Source organism: Leuciscus leuciscus, assembly GCF_965113295.1.
Source record: "Leuciscus leuciscus genome assembly, chromosome: 17".
NCBI classification, from domain to species: Eukaryota; Metazoa; Chordata; class Actinopteri; order Cypriniformes; family Leuciscidae; genus Leuciscus; species Leuciscus leuciscus.
In genome coordinates this window covers 3,818,108-3,842,071 of record NC_138741.1, presented here as the reverse complement: position 1 = coordinate 3,842,071, position 23,964 = coordinate 3,818,108, and the positions used below count along the sequence as shown (strand labels likewise).

General features: G+C 36.5%; 1 protein-coding gene across 1 annotated transcript in view; it reads right to left on the bottom strand.

Moving 5' to 3' along the window:
* Positions 1–21,714, bottom strand: part of tpo (thyroid peroxidase) — a 44,551-nt gene extending 22,837 nt beyond the window's left edge. The window contains exons 1-8 of the mRNA XM_082143770.1: positions 21,631–21,714; positions 17,087–17,156; positions 14,264–14,345; positions 12,921–13,081; positions 11,551–11,674; positions 9,857–9,986; positions 6,281–6,472; positions 1,412–1,882 (exon numbers count right to left, since the gene is read on the bottom strand). Of these exons, the coding sequence (XP_081999896.1) occupies positions 1,412–1,882; positions 6,281–6,472; positions 9,857–9,986; positions 11,551–11,674; positions 12,921–13,081; positions 14,264–14,345; positions 17,087–17,144 (1,218 nt within the window). The 5' untranslated portion in view covers positions 17,145–17,156; positions 21,631–21,714. The remainder of the gene's footprint in view (positions 1–1,411; positions 1,883–6,280; positions 6,473–9,856; positions 9,987–11,550; positions 11,675–12,920; positions 13,082–14,263; positions 14,346–17,086; positions 17,157–21,630) is intronic.
* Positions 21,715–23,964: the final 2,250 nt, after the last annotated feature.

Here is a 23,964-nt window from a genome sequence, read left to right as displayed (position 1 = left end):
CACTTAGAGGCTTTTGCATCTGAACTCTTCATATATATATATATACATATTTATTAATCTATGCAAGTACTATGGTATGGTTATAGATATCATTACACATTTTAAGGGAATCATTAAGATTTTTTATGTTTTTGAAAGAAGTCTCTTCTGCTCACCAAGGCTGCATTTATTTGATAAAAAAAACACTGTAAAAACAGTAAAATTGTGAAATATTATTACAATTTAAAATAACTGTTTTCTATGTGAATATATTGTAAAATGTAATTTATTCCAGTGATTAAAGCTGAATTTTCAGCATCCGGGTACTTTTTGCCTATACTCTTTTATGAGTACTGTGAATTCACATACTGTTTTTTGCCTAGGCCTACTATATAGTTGGGAAGTATGTGATTTCAGATGCAGCCATTGTCTTAATGAGTGAGTCATTGAATCATTCATTCAACCGGCTGATTCATTCAGGAACAAAGCATTTGACTGTCTTAATGAGTGAGTCATTGAATCATTCATTCATCCGATTCATTCAAACGGCTGATTCATTCAGGAACAAAGCATTCGATTGTCTTAAGGAGTGAGTCATTGAATCATTCATTCAAGCGATTCATTCAAACGGCTGATTCATTCAGGAACAAAGCATTCGACTGTCTTAATGAGTGAGTCATTGAATCATTCATTCATCCGATTCATTCAAATGGCTGATTCATTCAGGAACAAAGCATTCGATTGTCTTAAGGAGTGAGTTATTGAATCATTCATTCAAGCGATTCATTCAAACGGCTGATTCATTCAGGAACAAAGCATTCGACTGTCTTAATGAGTGAGTCATTGAATCATTCATTCAACCGATTCATTCAAACGGCTGATTCATTCAGGAACAAAGCATTCGATTGTCTTAAGGAGTGAGTCTGATTCTGGGACTGATTCATTCAGGGAGGGAAACACGGCTGTGTGTTGCTCAGAAACGTAAAACACTCCTGCTGTGGCTTTGTTTGGAAATAGAGCACAAAACAGGCAATATTGTGTCTAAAATGTACTGTAAGTCACTTAATATTATTGAACTGTTGTATAAAATCAATATCATACTTGTAATCGTGCTGATATTTGGAGAAAAAACGCCACTCTTCATGTGATATTGTTTAACTAGGCCTATATCAAATAATATAAATATAAAAGACTAAAAGTCATACAGGGGCATACAGTATGTACAGTATTGGACTAAACACTCTAGGTGTGTTTTTGTTTGTTTTTTGTAAAGTGAGCGAGATAAGCTAGTCGATGATGTCAGATCACACGATATTATTATCATAGACAATATAATATAATGAGAATAATATTATATGCAGTGCAACAATTGCAGGTTTTCACTTTTTAAATCTGTTAAAGTGTTTTTCCACAGTTTAGCGGTGTCTGTTACCTGATGCAGCGCTCCAATGATCCTGCGTGTCTCCTGGTAGATGACCTCTGACCCCCAGTGAGGGTTGAGTCGTGTCAGGTGTCTGGCCAGCCGGTTGTGTTCTCTCACCCAGAGCGTGTGCAGGACAGACAGGGGCAGGATCTCGTTCACCCTGCTGTCACCCGCCGCGAAACACTCGACCCGCTCCGACCCGGGACCCTGGAGGCAGGCCGACCGGACAGAGACAAAGGGCAAGAACGACCTTCCCTCATCCGTGTGTTTAACATTGACAGCCAGCAGACCCTCGGAGCCGGAGAGGTTTCGGAGCGTCTTCTCCAGGTCTGCTGAATGCCCGTAGACGGTCGAAGCGTCGATGAAGGACGACACTGAGTTTATCTGCTCTCGCTGGGGCTGGGCGGTCAGACAGGCCGGGGAAGAACGGAAAAACGGGAGACAGCTTTTATTCCTGGACAGTTTATCATCCTCGGGAATCTGTGTGTGTAAGAGAGAGAGAGAGAGAGAGAGAGAGAGAGAGAGAGAGAGATTACTGTGTAGAAGTGTTTCTAAACCAGTTTGCTCACATTCTGTTGGAGCTAGAAGATTTATTGGTAACATTTTACAATAAGGTCCGTTAGTTAACATTAGTTAACATGAACTAATAATGAACTGCACGTATACAGCATTTATTAATCTTTGTTAAAGGGATACTTCACCTCTGGAAAGATGAATGTGTATTTAAAATGGGTCATTTATGTAGTAGAAATGTGAAATTATTAAATGTATTTTTGGCTCATGTGGATGAAAGACAACAACTCCCAGAATGCACTTGCTTCACTGCTCTACGAGGCCACTCCCAAGCCACGCCTACCGGTAAGAGAGCGCAGTTGAAAACAACAAGGCTAGGCTACTAGTGAGTCTCCGTGACGAGTCTGCCTGGGATTTCGAGATCGTCCAAAATGTCCGGGATTCGGCTTTTGCGTTCTACAGTCGCCATTCATCATGTTTACTGTGGCGAGCAGGACGAGGCTGAGGGGCGCGGGAGAACGGCGCGAGGCCGGTGGCGTGATTACTGAAATGCACAGGTCTCGTATCTCTCACGGAGGAGCGGGAATTTTCTTAGCAATGTTAAAACGCACATCAACCGATCACTTGTTTAGAGTTCATGTAAACACTACATTCAGATTCACCAATCGGAATGAATTCAGTTAGATTGAAACAAAAGGTGTGCATGTAAACAATGAATGGCGACTGTAGAAAGCAAAAGCCGAATCCCGGACATTTTGGACGATCTCGACGGCCGGACATGTCCGGGAAAAAGTGGATGGTAACCCCTAATACTCCGCTTTCTCCACAGAACAAGAGCCTGCTAGCTTAGCTTCCAAAGAAAGACGGCTGACACTATGTGTACATTCTGTGAGTGAGATCCCACCCTCTGTGGGCGGGTTGAAGACATGCGGGACAGCTCCTCCTACTGGCTGGAGTCTTTAGCCTCTGGCCAAAAAATCCTCAGATGACGCAAAATGATGATTTTTGCGTCATCTGAGGATTTTTTCCAGACAAAAAATACATAAATCTCGTTTCAGGGGGATATGAGGGAGGGAAGCACGGTAATTCGAAAATACTACAGGTTTTCTACTAATACAAAGCTTAATGCTAAATCCTGAAGTATCCCTTTAATGTTAATTTCAACATTTACTAATACTTTATTAAAATCTTGTTAACATTAGTTAATGCACTGTGAACTAACATGAACTAACAATGAACAGCTTTATTTTTATTAACTAACGTTAACAAAGATTAATAAATACAGTAACAAATGTATTGCTCATGGTTAGTTAACATTAGTTAATAACTAATGAACCTTATAGTAAAGTGGACCGATTTATTATATATTCATGATATGAAAGTGAGAATCAGCAAAATCAAGTGATGAAAATACCCAATTATAGCAATAGTTCACCTAAAAATTAATGTCATTCACCCTCATTGATATCAAATAGTGATAATAAATAAATAACAAAACTTTTATGGCTGGGTGATATTTTGAATATTCATTTTGGTGATATAAAACTAAGCAACATTATGAATATTGCATGATTTTAATGAGTTTTCTAGTCTGATTTATCCAGAGATGGTTCCGATACTAATGTTGAAATGACTTTCCTTTGATTAAAATGTATTTTTATTACCCAGGCCTATAATCATGGCGCTTTAATTTTCTGCTGTTTTTCTGTGTTTTTCCACTTAATTGTTGCTTGGAAGAAAAGAAAAAAAAAAGAAAAAAAAATCATACAGGTTGTAAATGGCACGAGGCTGCAGAAATGACAGAATATTAATTACTGGCTGAACTATATTCCTCATATGAATCTATTCATGTGCAAATTATCAATGAGAGCTAAATCGATGTAGTAGGCTATGCTTCTGAATATGCATAAAGATCAATATTGAGCAGAAACTAAAAAGCATATTTGCACATGACTCTGAGTTTATATGATTTCATTTCCATGTTTTATTGCCTCACTGCCTCGTGTCTCGGATGTGTGGCTAATTTGTTCACAAAGTACACATGCACACAACAGCCATTCTGCTTTGTGATGCATCGTAATAATGAAGTTTGACAGTTAAACGTCCCACTTGTGAAATCCCAATGTTTAAAATCCAGTTTTCCTCATTATGGAATTTTCACATTACGGAAGCAAAATGCAATGTCATTTCATGTTGAATAAACAATTACGCTCTGAATCTCCTGAGCTTTGGAAGAGCAGAAACACGCTCCTAAGGGATGGACTCGCTTGCAAAATTGATCACAAATCTTTTTGTTTATTTTCTGTCTGTCATTTATGATCGGATGCCGAGAGCGGCCGGTCTATCATGAGTATTAGTATGCAGTATGCAGTGTATGGCTCAGGGTGGGCATGAATAAAAAGCTATTTTGTATATCTATGGAAGTGTCCTCCTCGCCTCTGGCTGGGGACAGTGAGATTAGTTACAAACCGGCACAAACTCCCAACATTTTTATGAGCATTCGGAGCCCCGGAGGATCCAGACCGGCCAACAAAAAAGGTGCGGCCGTGACCCCCGTTTTCAGTGGCGTTTGAGGTTCACCGGAGATAAAGAAGTAATCAATGAGATATATTTTCTTTTTAATTATAGTGCTCAGCCACATTCCCCGGATTCATCTCCGTTGTTCCGAACCAACAGTCCTGAACTGTCCTCGGAGTCTAATATATCCCCACCTCTGACTCATCAGACAAAGCGAGCGCTAGACAATGACGTCCCCCCTGAGGAAACGCATGGCATTTTATCTGTTTAAACGAAATGAACTTCTGTCAATGAATTCTAAAAATGAGAACAGTAGCCTGCTCCTTGACACGGGACGTCAACGCAAAAGAGATAATTCTAATGAAATGTCTGGGGGAATGTCTTATCCAGTCAATAGCAGAAAACAAGCTGCCGGTGACTCTGAGATGTCGCTCATGATTAATAATACACAACACCAGAGACAGTATGAGCAGGAGAGTCGTGGAATAATGAATGAGAGCCATCGATATATAAAGCCCTGGCCTTAAATTTAAAGAGCCAATTCCTTTTGTTTAGGCATACACAAAAAAAATTGTTATTTTGAATAGATCACTTAAAAGTTCCAATTAGAACTTTTTATAGGGTTCTATGTTACAAATGATCTGTATAGAGCCTATAGGGATGGACTGAAGTTTTGATTTAATTTCAAAACATTACTTTCAACATTTATGAATTAAATACTTAACATCAATACATTTTAATATTAGCCTAAAATATTTAAATATTTATTTACTAACTTTTTAGCCTATAAAGAACCCTTTTGTGGTTAACCAATTATTTTATAATACAGTATTTTATATATATATATAGCGCAGACTGGTCTTTTTGTTCTAGAACACATTAGATTTATCAACTAGTGTTGTAAAAAAGAAAAGAAAAATTATATATATATATATATATATATTAAATAAGTAAGTAAGTAAATAAAAAAATAAAAAATAAAATAAAAAAATATATATATATATATTTTTTTTTTAACAACACTGGTTGGTAAAGCTAATGTGTTCTAGAACAAAAAGACCAGTCTGCGCTATATATATATATATATATATATATATATATATAAATACTGTATTATATAATATTTGGGAACTAGTACACAATATAAAAAAAATATATATATAAAAAAAAAGAAAAAAAAAATGACAACTTAAAATATAAAAATAAAAGCTCATTCAAAATATTAATAAATACTATAATAGTATATAAATAATAAAACACTATTAAAATTGTTTCAACTTAAAAAAGTAAGTGCCTGTGCTGCCTTGAAATTTTAAGTTTAGCCAACTCAAATATCCAAGTTGTCACTTAGTACAAAGTCACATTTCAAGTCGACTAAACTTAAAAGTTTAATGCCGCACAAAGAAGTTGAAACAACAAATATGAATCATTAGTCAAATGTCTGTAACTTGGCTGTAGTCATAAATCATAAACTGGCTTATCCACCTGGCGCGCTATTGGCGGGTTTAATCCAATCCAATTCCTTTTAACCTCTCGACGATGCTCAATGGCTTCTTTAGTTTAGCAAACAAATCGCTCGATGCCATTGCTGCTTCTGCAAACCGCTGATCAATGCTCCAAACCAACACGTTTGGTGACACGTTTCCAGCCTGGAGTTTTCGCTGCAAAGTACGTCACCCGGATCGTAAGTCTGATTGGTTGAAGGACTATCCAATTGCGTACAGTCATTTGAACTCTGCCCGTTGATCACGCCTCTTGTGCGGTAGACAATACAGAGCAGACCCCCCAGACTAATGTTCAATCTTAAAAGATCGAGCTTGTTCTGGTGATAGCCAGACTAGGTTATACCTGTATGGGGAAGCAGGGGTTGGCATTGGTGCAGGTGTTCAGACAGTCCGCAGTTCGGCTGGAGCTCTGAGGTGTGAAGGAGATGTCATGGTCGATGTATTGGCCCCAGTCCACCAGCATCTGGGAATAAACCTTATCCTCCAGGACGAACACGCTGGAGCCACGCATGATTTTATTACTGACTTCTCGAACCTTAAAATACAGAAATCAAATCAAAAGAGACCAGTTACATATTCTCCCACTGCCGTCATTATGATCAGCATTTTTACACTCAAACACTTACTGAACATTAATAATATAGACATAACCTGATTTTACATTTTCTGAAGGTGCTTTCCTCGAATTCACCGTCAAGTCTGTGATAATTATAAGCTGAAGGTTAATACTTAATGTTTAACCCTGTAAAGCCTGACATATGAAATAATCTATTATGAAGAATGAAAAAAAACATTACTTTTTTTTAAATGTAAGAGTTTATTAAAACCTTAGACAAAAATGGTGAGTATCATAGGTTTGTATGGCTCATATAGTATGATATAGTGAGAATATGGAGGGAAAAACAGCTGAGTTTTATTCAGAGACTCAAACTGAGCAAAAATATGCAATTTGGTGCAGATGCCGATATTTATTTGGACAAATTATGCAATGAAATTCTGACATAAATATCAGTCGTCACTCTATTTCTGCCAAAAATGTGTCTCTGTAAGATGATATTTAAATGCTTAGTTTTATGATCAAATCTCTGTAGTTTTAAAACATATAATGCAATGATGAATGAGAGATGAACAAATAAACCTTCCTCGAAAGCCTGATGATCATATGTGATACACATGATTTTTTTTTTTTTTAAACAAAAAACAAATGATCTATGAATCATGTAAACCTATGGAAGCTTGTTCCCGCCACATAATAAAACATTTTAAAAGATAATTGCGACTTTTTATCTCTCAATTGCGAGTTTACATCTCGCAATTCTGACTTTATTTCTCAGAATTGCGAGATATAAAGTCAGAATTGCGTGTTATAAAGTCAGAATTGCGAGATATAAAGTCGCAATTGCGTCTTATAAAGTCAGAATTGCGAGATATAAAGTCAGAATTGCGTGTTATAAAGTCGCAATTGCGTCTTATAAAGTCAGAATTCTGACTTTTTTTCTCGCAATTGCGACTTTATATCACGCAATTCTGACTTTATTAAAACACATAATTGCGAGTTTATATCTCGCAATTCTGACATCTTTTCTCAGAATTGTGAGACATAAACTCACAATTGTGAGATATAAAGTCCAATTCTAAGGGGGAAAAAGACGGACTTTTTTTTTCTTCTTTTTTTCTCAGAATAGTTTATATCTCACAATTCTGACTTTATAACACGCAATTGCGACTTTATATCATGCAATTCTGACTTTATATCTCCCAATTACGTGTTATAAAGTCAGAATTGCGTGTTATAAAGTCGCCATTGCGTGATATAAAGTCGTTATTGCGAGAAATAAAGTCAGAATTGCGTGTTATAAAGTCGCAATTGCGTGTTATAAAGTCGCAAATGCGTGATATAAAGTCGTAATTGCGAGAAATAAAGTCAGAATTGCGTGTTATAAAGTCGCAATTGCGTGATATAAAGTCGTAATTGCGAGAAATAAAGTCAGAATTGCGAGATGTAAACTCGCAATTGTGAGATAAAAAGTCGCAATTATCTTTTTAAATGTTTTATTCTGTGGCGGAAACAAGCTTCCATATAAACCTAATTTGCTTGATCTTTAAATATTAGTAACAATATAAAATATAAAAAATCAATGAAGATTTCACAGCAAAAAGTCACGAACCATGAGCTGAAGGGAGACATTTGGACAATCAAGGCCTTTTGCTTGCCAAAAAAAGTGTAAAATCAATCAGACGAGAAGGCAGAGAGTTGATCATGTTGATCATTTAGAGGCCATTTGTGTATGAAATTTGTGTATGAAATATGATACAGTATAGGCTTTATATGGTTAAAAAACACCCTTTCATAACCCTACCTACAGTAAACTAAACTAAACAAAAAACCCTTTGCACTTTCTCAACACCATACCTTAATGTGATGCAGTTGTGCTTGAGCATATAAAACATTGGGATTTGCTCTAGGAAATAGAATAAATGCATGAAAACGACCCCTGATATGTTGATGTGTGTGTGTGTGTGTGTGTGTGTGTGTGTGTGTGTGTGTGTGTGTGTGTAGTCAAGGAAATCTCATTATACACCTCTGCCAGAGTTTGTTTACCTGTTAAAATGTCATTAAAACCACTAGCAATTAAAGCGCTATATTAGACGGAAGTGTTTTTGCGAGCTGTCTCTGCAATATGTGAGATGTGACAATATGAACATTTGTCATGAAACTTCTTGCACTGAAGTGATGCTGCCTTCGCCTCATTAAAAAAAAAAATAGTTTCAGTGAGACACGATGGCAGAGATGCTCGTTTTTCTTTGAATTTGGAAAGTAGAAGTTGTGCATGTTTAAAACAGCGTGCATAGCTTTGCATTTTTAATGCGATAATAGAGCAGGGAAAGGCCAATGTGTCACAGGTAGATGTGAGATCAGGCTGTTTAATATGGAACGGTTTCTCAAGCTTATTTGGCAGACGTTCACAGAGTTTTTATTATAAATCTGCTTATATGTATGCAAAGCAAACAAGTATGCTATGATTTGATGCACGACATCACCAAGCTCTAATGCTCTCTCAAACTCTCTTATCAGTTCATCACACCATTTCCTGAAAACCATTATGATTATGACCACCATCATCAGTTCATTACTTCATGTTGGTGTTTTTGTCTTCTTTTACAGTACAAATATCTAAACGTTCTTACATGAGAAGCAGAATGACTTAAGATATTAAGTCTTGTTTTGGGGAAAATGTATCAACATTAAGTGAGTTTATGCTTAAAACAAAACAACAACAAAAATTGTCTGCAAATGGGGTAAGAAAATTAAAACATATTGCAAAGGAAAAACAAGTTTATTTTTCTGACCTCACCGGCAGATATTTGTTCTTGTTTTCAGCAAAACTCACTTAATTTTAAATATTTTTTTCAGTAAACAGACTTTTTAAGTAATTATAATTTTGCTTCTCAAGTAAATATATCATGATTTAAGAATGTTTAGATATTTGTACTGAAAACAGACTAAACTAAACTAAATAAAAAATAAAATAAATAAAATAAAACAATATAAAAATATATAATAAATAAATAAAATAAAATAATAAACATAACAATAATAAAATCTTGCCATAACCACAATAGATATTGCGAAATGGCCATAATTATAAATTACCAATAATTAGAAATGTTGGTACCCCACCCCCACCCCCACCCCCACCCACACACACACACACACACACACACACACAACCCACCTACAGTTGATAATTCCACGAATAACTGCAATTGCAGATTTCGAACAGAGATGGCGACAAAGAGGAAAAACTACGGACTGCAGCTTTAAATAAATAAATAAATCCTCCAGTGAATCATGTTATTTTGCACCTTATTCCTAGTCATTTCTTCCATGTATTCTGTGTATTGTTGTGCCGCTCACCAGAGGAAGTGGGAAGCCGCTGTATTGGCGTCCGGCGTTCCAGCCTTTGGGTTGGTTTTCTCCGTCCTCGTACTCCGCAGGGATCCATCTGGCCAAGCCGGTGTTGGCTGATCCCCAAAGCGGGTTCTTCCTAAAACAACACAGTATGAATGGATGGGATGTAAAAGGTCTCATGGCATCACAGTTTTAAAGAATTCAAGGAAACAGCAAAACAAACATGTTTATCTACTGTACTGTTGATTGAAGTACTGCATGTTTACAGAGAGCTCACAGGCAATGCATGATTTTGTCAATGCAAAATGCAATATTCTCACATTATTTGTCCTTCCTTGCATTGGATAAAGGCTGTAACATTGCATGATCTCAAAGATTACAGGACCTGACTAATAATGGCTTTGCATGCATTTCATATTCTGGCTCAATGCAATGCATACATTCTCTCACTGAATATAAACAAATATTGAAATTTCTTCAATATTGTCAATGCATTGTGCTTTTGAACTAACATAACAGGCACTTTCATATACTCAACATATTGCACTTCCTACATTACTTACGAAACCGTCACACATGCTTTTCTTCCTTTTTAATCATAAGATTTGTATGCATTTCTCTTATTTAGTCACAAATGTAGTACAAATATTACATTTTTGGTCACTATAAAAACGTCATGTATAACTAGACTAGAGAAGATGTGAGTGAAGTTTGCCTGTGCACAGTCAAGGAGGTTTATTTATATAGCACTGTTTACAGTACAGACTGTATTACTGTATTGCACTTTTATTCAGACTTTTTTTTAAAGCAGCTTCACAGTAATACACAGGAAGATAACAGAGTCGATAATGAATGAAGACAATAGTGTCATTATTCAGCTTAATAACAGTGTCTATGTTGTCAGGGTGTTGTCAGGGTGTTGCTAGGGTGTTGCTAGGGTATTCTGTGTGTTTTCGTATGGTCTCAAGTGTAAAAGAGTCCACCATCCAGTCTGTGTGATATTCTAGTCTCTAGATTTTGGATTGACAGATATTATATAGTTGGTCAAGCTCCAGTAATAATTATACAAGATTTGGAGAAATGTTTAAAATAGTTTTTAAATGAAGTACAGCATGTCACACCACGTCCAACTACTCATTCGGATACATTTAATCAGAGCTAATGATGTTTTTGCATTAAAAACATATAGATAATTTGATGCATCAGAACTGGACGGACATGGTACATTTCCCCCCGCAAATGTAAAATTAATGCTATAAATCTTGCACGCCGAGCCGGTGCAGAAAACCGAAAATAATTTCCATGAAACTAAATCAATCACATGCATCATAAAGAAAAAGTTGAGTTTATTCCGATTAAAATGTGTTTATATGACTGCACACAGCGTCAGCTCAATAGAAGCAAGTCCTTCATTGCAGTTGCAGTTGAACTGGTAGATAAAAGAAAGCGTCTTCCATGACCCGGGTGGGTGGGTATGAATATTTAAGGTTTAGACATTATTCTTATATTGTTTAGTGATATTCTCAGCAGCTGTTCGTCTGGTTAAAGCTCTGACCCGTCTGGAAGCGGGGTCATCTTATCATATCGGCCTGATTCTCTTCACAAAGGCCGCGGAGAAGGTAACCGAGAGTCTGATTCCTGTGCTTTCAGACTGCCTCCTGCTGCATTATGGATAAATGATTAAGCTAGGAGTGAGATACCTGTTATTGCAGACTCCAGAGATGCTGCGGTATTTTCCTCCTGTGGCGCAGGTGCTGGGCTGAAAACGCTGAGGGCATCCAGACATGTTTGCTATCCACTCCACTGCCTTCACCGAAAGGAGTTCTTGAAAAGGAGTTAATGTGTTTACGAGAGCAACTCAAACATTGAAGGGTAAACAGTGTGCCGAAGTCTAGCGTAGATGCGGCAGCTCTCATCAACTCTTGTGCATGGATTAAATCTGACATTTAAAGCACTTTGGAGATGCATTATTTCACAGTTATAGAGCTGGACAGAATCTTCCATACATAATAACACGCTAATACCCCACAGCGGCCTCAAAAATGGTTTAGACACTTCATTCACACTTAAAAATGTCATTACATTAGATCAAGTGTCATCTGGGCTCAAATGCTGCAAGAGCTTTTACTAACCTCACTTCTGTTATCTAATGCGATTTACAAACTCGTGTTTGATTGTCCGAATACTTCTTAGGGTCATAGCAGGGTCATAATAAAGTCTCTCCCACACTGTGGAAAATCATATGATCAATAAGTTGACAACATATGTTTTTACATTGCTTTAACTCATCAAAATATATTTCACAAGATGTAAAATAAGTCTCTGATGTCCCCAGAGTGTGTGTGTGAAGTTTTAGCTCAAAATACCCCACAGATATTTTATATAGCATGTTAAATTTGTCACTTTTGGAGCGTGAGCAAAAATGCACCGTTTTTGTGTCTGTCTCTTTAAATGCAAATGAGCTGCTGCTCCCGGCACAGGGGGCGGAGCTTCAACAGCTTGTGTCCTGAAAATTTCAAAAACCTTTTTGTTTGTGTTTAAATGTATGTAGCTGATATGGAGTTAACTATCTTCTAATCATTGATTAGCATGTCTTGATAATCTATAAATCGTGTTCCGGGGGCGGGGTTTATGTAAATTTTAGGGTTGGTGATGTCACTAACCCGGGAGGAATGTCGTGTAGTTCCTACCAGCCGTTTGTTGTAGTAAAAAGCGATTTCTTTAAAAGCAAATATCTCCCTTTGCTTTGAACTTTGAGTGTTGTAACTTTGCAGATGTTGTTTCTGCTCAAACAGCAACATTACACACTAACTAAAGCTAGAAAAGTCAAATCATAATCAACCACCCCTTTAAGCAATTTAAATAAAAAAAAATAAAAAAAAATTCAAGATTCAACTCAAATCAGTTTAATGCCATTTAAGTTGAAATGACCGAAACTAGAAATGGCCAAAATGTAATGTAAAAAGTTAGATTTTTAGGCTCAGTGGTTTAAAAGCACACGTCATTGTGAAGAAGATTGAGTTCTAGACACGGTTCACGGCCGTTGGTCAAGTACGTATGCTCGCCTCACCTGACACAGCCAGTGATCTTCTCTGTCTCCTGCTCGCCTTCTCCTTTAAAAGCCCTAAAGTCATGTGAAAGATCTCGGCGGATCTGCAGATGTATTGTGTTTCTGATGATCCCTGTCTGGAGAGTGTGTACATCTGTGAAGGGGACGTCTGAGGATCTAACCTGCCATTCAGAGGAAAACACCATCTTTCCTCACTACATCCAGAGACAAAATGAGTTTAGATGATAGCAATGACTAGTGTTGTCACGGTACCAAAATTTCAGTATTCGGTACCGATACCAGTGAAAATCCACGGTTCTCGGTACCAATTCCGGTACCAAAGCTTAATTTAGATTAAATTTACATAATTATATTAAAGTGTATATCACAAAGATGGAAACTGTAGTATTAAAAACACTTTACAATAAGATTCCATTTGTTAGATAACATTAGATAAAATGACCTAACAAAAAAAACAATAGTTATACTGTCGCAATTATTCTCCTTTAGGGGTTAATTTAAAAATACATTTTTAAAATCAAAAGTTAACATTATTTCTGTTAACATTATTTAATGCACAATGAATGAAGTGAACAAACATGACCAATCAAGTGTTTTGTATTAAATAACATTCACTAACATTAATTAATGTTGTAAAAATATATTGTTCACTCAATGTGTTATGTTAGATAACGCAGTAAGTGATGTTAATGAATGGTATCTTATTGTAGCATTACCAAACTATACAGGAGATAAAATGTTTTATTTGACTTGACTATACTTTTATTTAATCCAAAACTGTATTCATATTTAACTTTAAAAGGGCTTTTTAAACCTGCTAAGAGTTATCCAGCCAAGAATAAGACTAGAACTGCTTTTCTGACGGACTGATATTAATGACGGCTTTTTATTTCTCATCTCCATAAATATATCTAGTAGTAAAGCTAATGCAAGGGCTAGAAATCAAATAATAGGCCTATGTCACACTTCCTCGTCGTCATGGAGAGCGCAGTTCGCACAAGCGTTTGTACTCCCGTGGCGTCTGTCGTTGCTATGCATCCATGAACGCACATGGAAAAGCGAGCGCGCCGATTCTATTATGAGCGCGCTTGCCGCGCGCCATTTGAAATAACGTATCTGCACGCGCAAAAACATCAGCACCACATCAGCAGCAGCACCGCCGATCGCCATCAGCGCTTTTATGAAGAGGACGCAACTGCACGCGCTTCGGGCATGCACGCGCATCAAGTACCGGGTTTGAGAAAACCTGGTACCGTGACGTTTAAAAAAAAATTAGTACCGACTTGGTACCGAAGTACCGGGTCTTTTGACAACACTAGCAATGACTACAGACTGTTGTTTACCCTTGTGCGCTTCGATTCAGCGCAGCGTTGACCATCTGAAGACTCTCTTGGAATGAAGATATAATCAAGCTCTCGGGAATTACTAGATTTCAGAGAAAGTTAAAGTACTTAACACCACAAAAAACCAGCTGCAGATGTAACAAGGAATCTGTGAATATTATAATGCATTTTATAAAGGCTTTTAGTAAAGTGTTACTTAAAAAACACTTTTCTTCTTGGTTATACGAACGTTCATTCTGCAAACATTATGAGACTGTTACATTTAAATATTCTTTGAACATTCTGAATTCCAAATAGTAACATTTAAAAAAAATTTACACAAACGTCCAACTAAAACATTCCATGAGAATAATATTAAAGACCAGATAACTTTGAAGGAACCTTATATTAATGTTACTAGAAGAATGTTTGTTCATGACTTTGAGAGTATCTTGCCAAGGGGTGCGTTTCCCAAAAGCATGTTACCCAACTAGTTCAACGAGTCAGTGTTTCCCGAAACCATCGTTCTAACGAACATTCGCAAACAGCATCGCAGAGTTGTGTGTTTGGAGCGATAGCTCTCGACCTGTGGTTAGAAACAGAGTTTCTAGTTTGCATGACATGTGGACTTAATAAAAATCCGCATCTTGAGCAAAATAAGCAAGCTGACATTCAGTACAACCTGTGTCTTTTATTTAGAATACATACAAATGTCATTTACGTTTTTGAGTTTGTCAAGAGATTTAGGCCCTGTTTACACGAGAACGCTCGCGGGTGAAAACGTAAAAATATTTGATCAGATGTGCCTTTCGTTTAGACGGCGACGGCGTTTTGGGGGCTTAAAAACGCAAAAAAGTGAAACCACCCTCCAGAGTGGAAATCTTAAAAACGCTCCACCGTCGCGTTTCCGTCTAAACCAGTGGTTCTCAACCTCTCCTGCAGGGACCCCCTGACAGGCCATGTTTCTGTTTTAGCCCTGAAATGGCACACCTGATTCAATTAATTAAAGGCTTAATGAGTAGTTGACTAATTGATTAATTGACTAATTCCTACTCTTCCTACTCTAATAACTACTCATTAATTGAATCAGGTGTGCCATTTCAGGGTTAAAACAGAAACATGGCCTGTCAGGGGGTCCCTGCAGGAGAGGTTGAGAACCACTGGTCTAAACGGTAAAAACGCAAAAGTCTGCGACAGTGAAGGCACCGATCAGTGCTTCACATTGCCACCTAGCCGCCTGGAGTGCATACTACATTGAATTTCACACACTTTTGCGTCACCGTATGCACGCAGATTTCCCCCCCATAACGCTCGTCTAAACGCAGAACAGAAAGTGATCACTTTTGCGTTTTCTCTTCAGATCGTTTCCGTGTAAACGTAGCCATGTGCGAACGTGCTCTAAGAACGAGCCTATGATTGAATCTGGAAATAAAGCAAAATAACTGAGAAAAATGAGAAATAGTCCTCAGATGTCATGTCTGTAATTAATAGCAAAACATCTAGCGTTAATTCGATCTCAAACAGATTCATTAAAAGAAGTTATTACTCCCCCACTTGTGTGACGTCATAAAACAACGTGGTTGAACGACCACTTTGCGACAATACAGTTTCGGGAAACAGTCGTGACTAACTAGTTGATTTCTTCAGCGATGCATCGTATAGTAGTGAAGCAGCGAGTTACGGCGTTTTACTGGAAACACAACCCAGAGCGTTACTGACAGACTGGGAAGAGAGGAGCTGCAACAATGGAGAATATGAGGAAAATAATCAACATTCAAGCAGGAAAACCTGTTCTAGCAAAGTGCCAAACCAAAATCAAGACTTTGGAAAAGGGCAATGGCTTCTTTAAATTAATTATTGGTCTTGATGTGAATGATTCATCAGTTCATGTTCATGAACGTTAGCTACACACACATATATTATTATTAATATATTTCACTTGGTGCTTTTTTATTATGTTGCAGTTGTTGCACGAGGCTGTGTCTGTATTATACAGACATCAGGACAAATCCTCCCAGAAATCCACATTGTCATTGCAGATAAAAAGTGTTGGTGTTGAAAATTTTATTAAACTGCTCATGTCCTTCAGTGATATGAAAAATGTAGAATATTCAGATTCACTCAGGTTTTACATTAATGTAATGTCTCTAGGGTGGGCTTATGAATACGGGCCATAATTTGACGTCTTGGCATTCGTGCCTAGTTAAAGAATGCAGTGTTTTTTCGAGAAGCGTCCCAATGTCAGCTCTGATTATGCGGCCCGCACAAGCGCTTCAAAGCCACGCTCTTCCTGTGGGGCCAAAACAGCACAAACACACCGTGAGACGGCATTCCCCACTGGGAGAGAAACTGGGAGACATTATACAACATACTTTCTAAAACTAACCAACAACCCATCTACTTTTTACATGAAGACGGTAACATAACAATGCTGTCCCGCTCGGCATCTGACCTTCTTGTTATACGTGTCGAGACCTGCAATTTCTTGGGAAATATCCCAAGGGCCACCACAGGAGATGTCATTACAAAAATTTGGCTCCAGATGTCAGGTACCAGATGTGTTTGGAAAATTGGGTCTAAACTAAATGTCAGCAGGTACAAAATAACCCGTAATGAATCTGTCTCCAGCTGGCTGTAAGAATGAGACTCTGTGTTGAGTTCTGGTAATTGCCACCGAATCCCATTCGAAAGTCTTTGCTTAGTTGCTACCATACTTGTTGTGAAAGAACAGCAATTACCCACAAATCATCAACATCGGGACTGGCGTGAAAGTGTTACAGAACATCTTATTTATAGATGTCTAAGATGAGGAACTGTACAGTATATGTGAAAGACGCCACATACGCTGAGATGAATCTGTGCTCATCATGAGAGAGGTTAAACACATCAGAACGCCAGCCATGCTCTCTCTGACCTGGAAGAAAAGAAAAGTGCTTTTAATTAACTGAAAATAAGGCAAATAATGTCTCATGACAGTGAAAGCTGTTTGGGATGCATGCAGTGTATAAATACACTCATCACAGAATGATTAAACACTATCTATTCTGCATCTATGCCACTAAAGTGATCGAAATAAACAATCTATCTATTGTACAAAAGCTGTCACTGTGGCGGTACCTTTTCAAAAGGTACACTTTTGTACCTAAAGGGTACATATTAGTCCCTCAAAGGTACGAGTACATATTAGTCCCTCAAAGGTACATATATGTACCTTTGAGGGACTAATATGTACTCTTTAGGTACAAAAGTGTACCTTTTGAAAAGGTACCGCCACAGCGACAGCTTTTGTACCTTTTGTTCTGAGAAATTATCATATTAACTATGAAATGCATTTTATTACTAAAGTATGTATGAATTTCAAGAAGAAATCTTCAAGTCATGTCAAGTCTTCATGTCTTGCCCTAAAAGCATAAAGAATTGAAATTAATTTAGAGAAATATTGTGTCAAAAGTGTAAAATTTTTGTTATTTTCTGTTCATCCATTGTTTGTCGTTTGCATATCATCATTATAATAGCTGTAAGGCTGTAGGTGGTCGTTGAAGGCACAAAAAGTTCAAGTTCAAGTTCAAGTTACTTTATTTATACCCGCAGGTAGATTTTGTTTGCAGTAGAGTCACACACCATCACATTATCACACATCATCACATTACCACACATCATCACATTACCACACATCATCAAAGATCATCAGAAAAGTTCTTATCGGTCAAGGATAAAATAATACATCAACATACGTAAAATTGTATTTAAGATACAAGTAAAAAAAAAGATAAAATTTTGTTTGCAGTAGACGCGTATAAAACTAAAGGAATAGAATAATACATACATATTGTATATAAAAAGAAAAAAAAAGAATGAACACTTGTGCAAAATATAGCTATAACTTATTCCTCAATATAATGGCTGCAGGAACAAAACTGTTCTTGTGTCTTTTTGTTTTACACCTGGGGATCATAAACCTACGCCCGGAGGGTAGAAGCTGGAACTCTGTGTGCAGTGAATGAGAACTGTCGTTTAAAATTGTACTAGTTATGCACTGTACCTGTTTTGTGTATAAGGTCATGTTGCTCACCAATCAGCCAGCTAGACCACTTTACTATTTGGTTGAGTGAGTTTTTATTTTTCAAAGTGAGATTCCCAAACCAGGCTGCTAGTGCAAATGATAAAACAATAAAAGCGTGATAAAATAGGGTCATGATGGATTTATCAACCTGGAATTTACTCAACTTCCTCAAACAAAACAGGCGCTGATGCCCTTTTTCACATACCAGTTCACAGTTAGTTCCAAATGTGAGTTTGGAGTCTATTATCATCCCCAGGTATTTATATGAATCGACACATTCAACAGTTTGACCATTGATTGATGTAATTTCTTGTGTTTGGGGTTTTTTTTCTCCTAAAATCAATGAGCATGTCATTTGTTTTAACTACATTTAGTTGAAGGTGAGACGCCTCACACCATTCAACAAAGTCATCGATGACTGGACCGTGGCCTGTTTCACTGTCTTGGAGCAGGCTGACAATTACTTTTACAATTACAATTACAATTATTCCTGTAAATTCTCGCTTATCGGGCTTATGCTACTCTGAATAATGCCTGAACTTCGTATTTTGAGCACTTCTTGCGTTGTTTTTGCCTCTTCACGATGACTTGCTTAATTTAGTCCCAATTTGTAAGTCGCTTTGGACAAAAGCGTCTGCTAAATGACTAAATGTAAATGTAAAATTACAATTACAAGACGATGATGAGGGTAATAACAGTGTTTATTTAAATTAACTTTAAATTTAAATAAAATTAAGACAACCACGTTCAACACAAACGAGAACCGACATAGGACTGACCGGAACAGGGAGTATATATACACTGGAGGAAACTAACTAGACACAGGTGAAACTAATCAGGGACTAAAGAGCACAGGTGCAGACAATATATGACAATAGCATTGGAACCATATGATTTTTTCAGCAACAATTATTTAGCACAACAAATATTATTATGCACATAATACAATTAAACATTACATTGCAATTGTAAAATTAACTTAAGATCCTTTTGTGTTACAGTGGGATACTGTGAATTTGGGATGTTAAAAGGGCCTAATTTAATTATATTCATGCAATATATATTTTCTGCTGATTTTAGGGTGAACTATACTCTACAAAAATTGTTGTTTCAACTTAAAAAAAGTTGGTGTTCATTCTGCCTTAAGATGTTAAGTTTAGTCAACTTGAAATGTGAAGCTGTTGTAAGTGACAACTTGGATATTTGAGTCAAGTCAAGTCAAGCCAGCTTTATTTATAAAGCCATTTATACAATACAGATTGTTTCAAAGCAGCTTTACAGTTATGACAAGAAAATAATGCAACAAAGTTTGTTTCGGCTGTTATTTGAGTTGACTCAACTTAAAATGTTAAGGCAGCATGAACACTTACTTTTTAAGTTGTATTTTTTACTGTATGATCCAGACATTTCCTTACAGCTAAAAAATATATATCTAAAATTAAAAGAAAATAATAAATAGGTGAAACATCAATGTAACACGCGCACACATGTATTTATAGATTTAGATTTTTGAAAGAAATTATTCAACGCACATTGAATTGATCAAAAGTGACAGTAAAGACATTTATAATGTTACAAAATATTCTATTTCAAATAAATGCTGTTCTTTTAGAACTTTATATTCATCGAAAAAATATGAAGGAGCACAACTGTTTTCAACATAGATAATAATCAGAAATGTTTCTTTAGCATCAAATCATCATATTAGAATGATTTCTGAAGGATCATGTGACACTGAAGACTGGAGTAATGATGCTGAAAATTCAGCTTTGATCACAGGAATAAATTCAATTTTACAATAAATTCTCATAGAAAACAGCTATTTTAAATTGTAATAATATTTCATTGTATTTTTGATCAAATGAAGCCTTGGTGAGCAGAAGAGACTTATTTGAGGGACTAATATGTACTCTTTAGGTACAAAAGTGTACCTTTTGAAAAGGTACCGCCACAGCGACAGCTTTTGTACCTTTTGTTCTGAGAAATTATCATATTAACTATGAAATGCATTTTATTACTAAAGTATGTATGAATTTCAAGAAGAAATCTTCAAGTCATGTCAAGTCTTCATGTCTTGCCCTAAAAGCATAAAGAATTGAAATTAATTTAGAGAAATATTGTGTCAAAAGTGTAAAATTTTTGTTATTTTCTGTTCATCCATTGTTTGTCGTTTGCATATCATCATTATAATAGCTGTAAGGCTGTAGGTGGTCGTTGAAGGCACAAAAAGTTCAAGTTCAAGTTCAAGTTACTTTATTTATACCCGCAGGTAGATTTTGTTTGCAGTAGAGTCACACACCATCACATTATCACACATCATCACATTACCACACATCATCACATTACCACACATCATCAAAGATCATCAGAAAAGTTCTTATCGGTCAAGGATAAAATAATACATCAACATACGTAAAATTGTATTTAAGATACAAGTAAAAAAAAAGATAAAATTTTGTTTGCAGTAGACGCGTATAAAACTAAAGGAATAGAATAATACATACATATTGTATATAAAAAGAAAAAAAAAGAATGAACACTTGTGCAAAATATAGCTATAACTTATTCCTCAATATAATGGCTGCAGGAACAAAACTGTTCTTGTGTCTTTTTGTTTTACACCTGGGGATCATAAACCTACGCCCGGAGGGTAGAAGCTGGAACTCTGTGTGCAGTGAATGAGAACTGTCGTTTAAAATTGTACTAGTTATGCACTGTACCTGTTTTGTGTATAAGGTCATGTTGCTCACCAATCAGCCAGCTAGACCACTTTACTATTTGGTTGAGTGAGTTTTTATTTTTTTAAATTTAAAAGAAAATAATAATTTTCTAAAATTAAAAGAAAATAATAAATAGGTGAAACATCAATGTAACACGCGCACACATGTATTTATAGATTTAGATTTTTGAAAGAAATTATTCAACGCACATTGAATTGATCAAAAGTGACAGTAAAGACATTTATAATGTTACAAAATATTCTATTTCAAATAAATGCTGTTCTTTTAGAACTTTATATTCATCGAAAAAATATGAAGGAGCACAACTGTTTTCAACATAGATAATAATCAGAAATGTTTCTTTAGCATCAAATCATCATATTAGAATGATTTCTGAAGGATCATGTGACACTGAAGACTGGAGTAATGATGCTGAAAATTCAGCTTTGATCACAGGAATAAATTCAATTTTACAATAAATTCTCATAGAAAACAGCTATTTTAAATTGTAATAATATTTCATTGTATTTTTGATCAAATGAAGCCTTGGTGAGCAGAAGAGACTTATTTCTAAAAACATACAAATCTATATCTAGAGTTCCTACCTCTGGTTCCTGCGAGGCGGTTGTGTGTGTTTTTCCAGTCGGCTGTGTTCGCTCTCCCCTGTGTTCACGTCTGTACAGGGTTTTGCTCACTGACTGTGAACAGTCAAACTCTGCTGATTCCAACAAAACTCTTGCTTTTCAAGGCTCTTGCTTCATGAAGCGTGTCGCTGGAGTGGCCCTCTTTAAACACAACACAAGCTCATGTCAAGCATCTGTCAGGACTTGGAAATCATCATTATCTGCTAAAGCTTGCTTTGTAGATTTCAAACATGACATTTCTTAGTGGAATAGTGGAATAGTTCACCTAAAACAGACCATTTGGTCATCATTTACTAACGGTATTTTCATTTTTGGCTGGAATATTCCAATAAATGAGCCATGATCATCTCATTTTCAGGGAAATGTCCGTCTGTGAACTCTTTTCAATCTACTCAACACATTATTTGAGCGGTATGACTGCGGTAGTTGAGGAATGACCTGATGATTTTGGCATAACTCATTTGAATAGTCAATTCTGAAAGAAGATCTTTGGCTGGACAATGATCCATAATTAAAGTAAGTCAAGTCATTAATCTAGATGAAAGATCTTCATTGGCTTCACAAGGCTTCATTGGGAGTAACTGCACTTGATCTGATGTCCTTTGTACAAGTATAATCATCTAAAAGGCTGTAAAAAGATTCATTTATGAGAATTCATGTCACACAACCTATAACAATATCATAAATAAAAGTGATAGATTCCATTTACTTTGTCTGAAGAATACAAGAGAGCAGCAACACACACCGCCTCAATATGCTGATGCATTTTTTATGATTTTTTTTAGTGCTTTCTAGGTGGTTTCTCCCAGCCATTTTGTTGAAATCACTAACACTAAACAAAGATGCGGACATATTAGCGAATTAGTGAGGGCAAAATGGTGCAATAATGCAGCACTAAAGCACAGCTCACACAGAACTCACTTTCAAACCAAACAGCTTTCAAATACAGTGAAAAACATCTGTTGTGAAATCTGCCTGATCGTGTAGGGGAGAGGATTAGGGCCAAGCGATAATAAAAAAAATAAAACCATCTCGAGATTAAAGTCATTATAATGCGAAATTAAACTCGTTAAATTTCGAGAAAAAAGTCGAAATACAATCTTGAGAATAAACTCATTAAATATCGAGAAGTCGTTGTGTTTCGAGAAAAAACTCGTTAAATTTCGTAAAAACCCCCCCCCAAAAACTCAAAATAATCGTGAGAATAAACTCATTACATTTCGAGAATAAAGTCGTTGTGTTTCAAGAGAAAAAAAAGTCTAAATGAAATGTAGAGAATAACGCATTCGATCAGTGTTCATTGCATAGCCTACTGATAGAGGACATGGCAGAGTTGGATCACTTAGTCAAGCTATATTTTAGACTTTCTTTCAGTAACAAAAATACTATCAACTTCAGCTAATTATGACAGAATAATAATTAGCATACGAACTTTAAAGAGACTTTGCAAGCGGCTAGGTCTTTTTAGAAGAAAAAAATCAGTCCAATTTGCGCGATGTAGGCTAGGCCTACTCGCTTTTGTCCAACATGAAATGACAACCAGTGGACAAATGCAAGGTGTGGAATTTCTTATTCTAACGATTATTTCTCGAAACACAATGAGTTTATTCTCGATATTTAATGAGTTTATTCTCAAGATTGTATTTCGACTTTTTTTCTCTCGAAATTTAACGAGTTTAATCTCGCATTATAATGACTTTAATCTCGAGATGGTTTTATTTTTTTTATTATTGCTTAGCCCCTAATCCTCTTCTGTAGCTACTCGTGGATTGGATTTCGAAGTAAACATGAGCGCACCTTAAGAGCGATCTTGCTTACCTTAGTAAACACCACTAACTGGAATCCCAGCTAGCAAAAATTGTGCGGGCCGAGAGCGGCCCGATTAAGGCTAAAACAATCGGCCAATCCTCGGCATGAATCTAGGTCCGATTGCTCTGCGAGCGCTCGGTTTTAACGCGGCCCGATTAAGGCTAAAGACACTCGGCCGAGCGCTCGGTTTTAACGCGGCCCGATTAAGGCTAAAGACACTCGGCCGAGCGCTCGGTTTTAACGCGGCCCGATTGCGGAAACCCGAATGAGAGGACGTATAGCTCGCCTCCAATCCCGTTCCTTATTTGGGCTTATTTGAACTTTGATTTCCATTCATATCAGGTTAATACTAAAATTGCTTAGCCGCCGTTATTTATGCAAGATAAACAAAGTAAAACAGCACAAGGAAGACAGGTTTCATGTTTAATGCATTTTTTATTGGACCACACTACAAAAATAGGATAAACACACTTTTTAATAACAGAT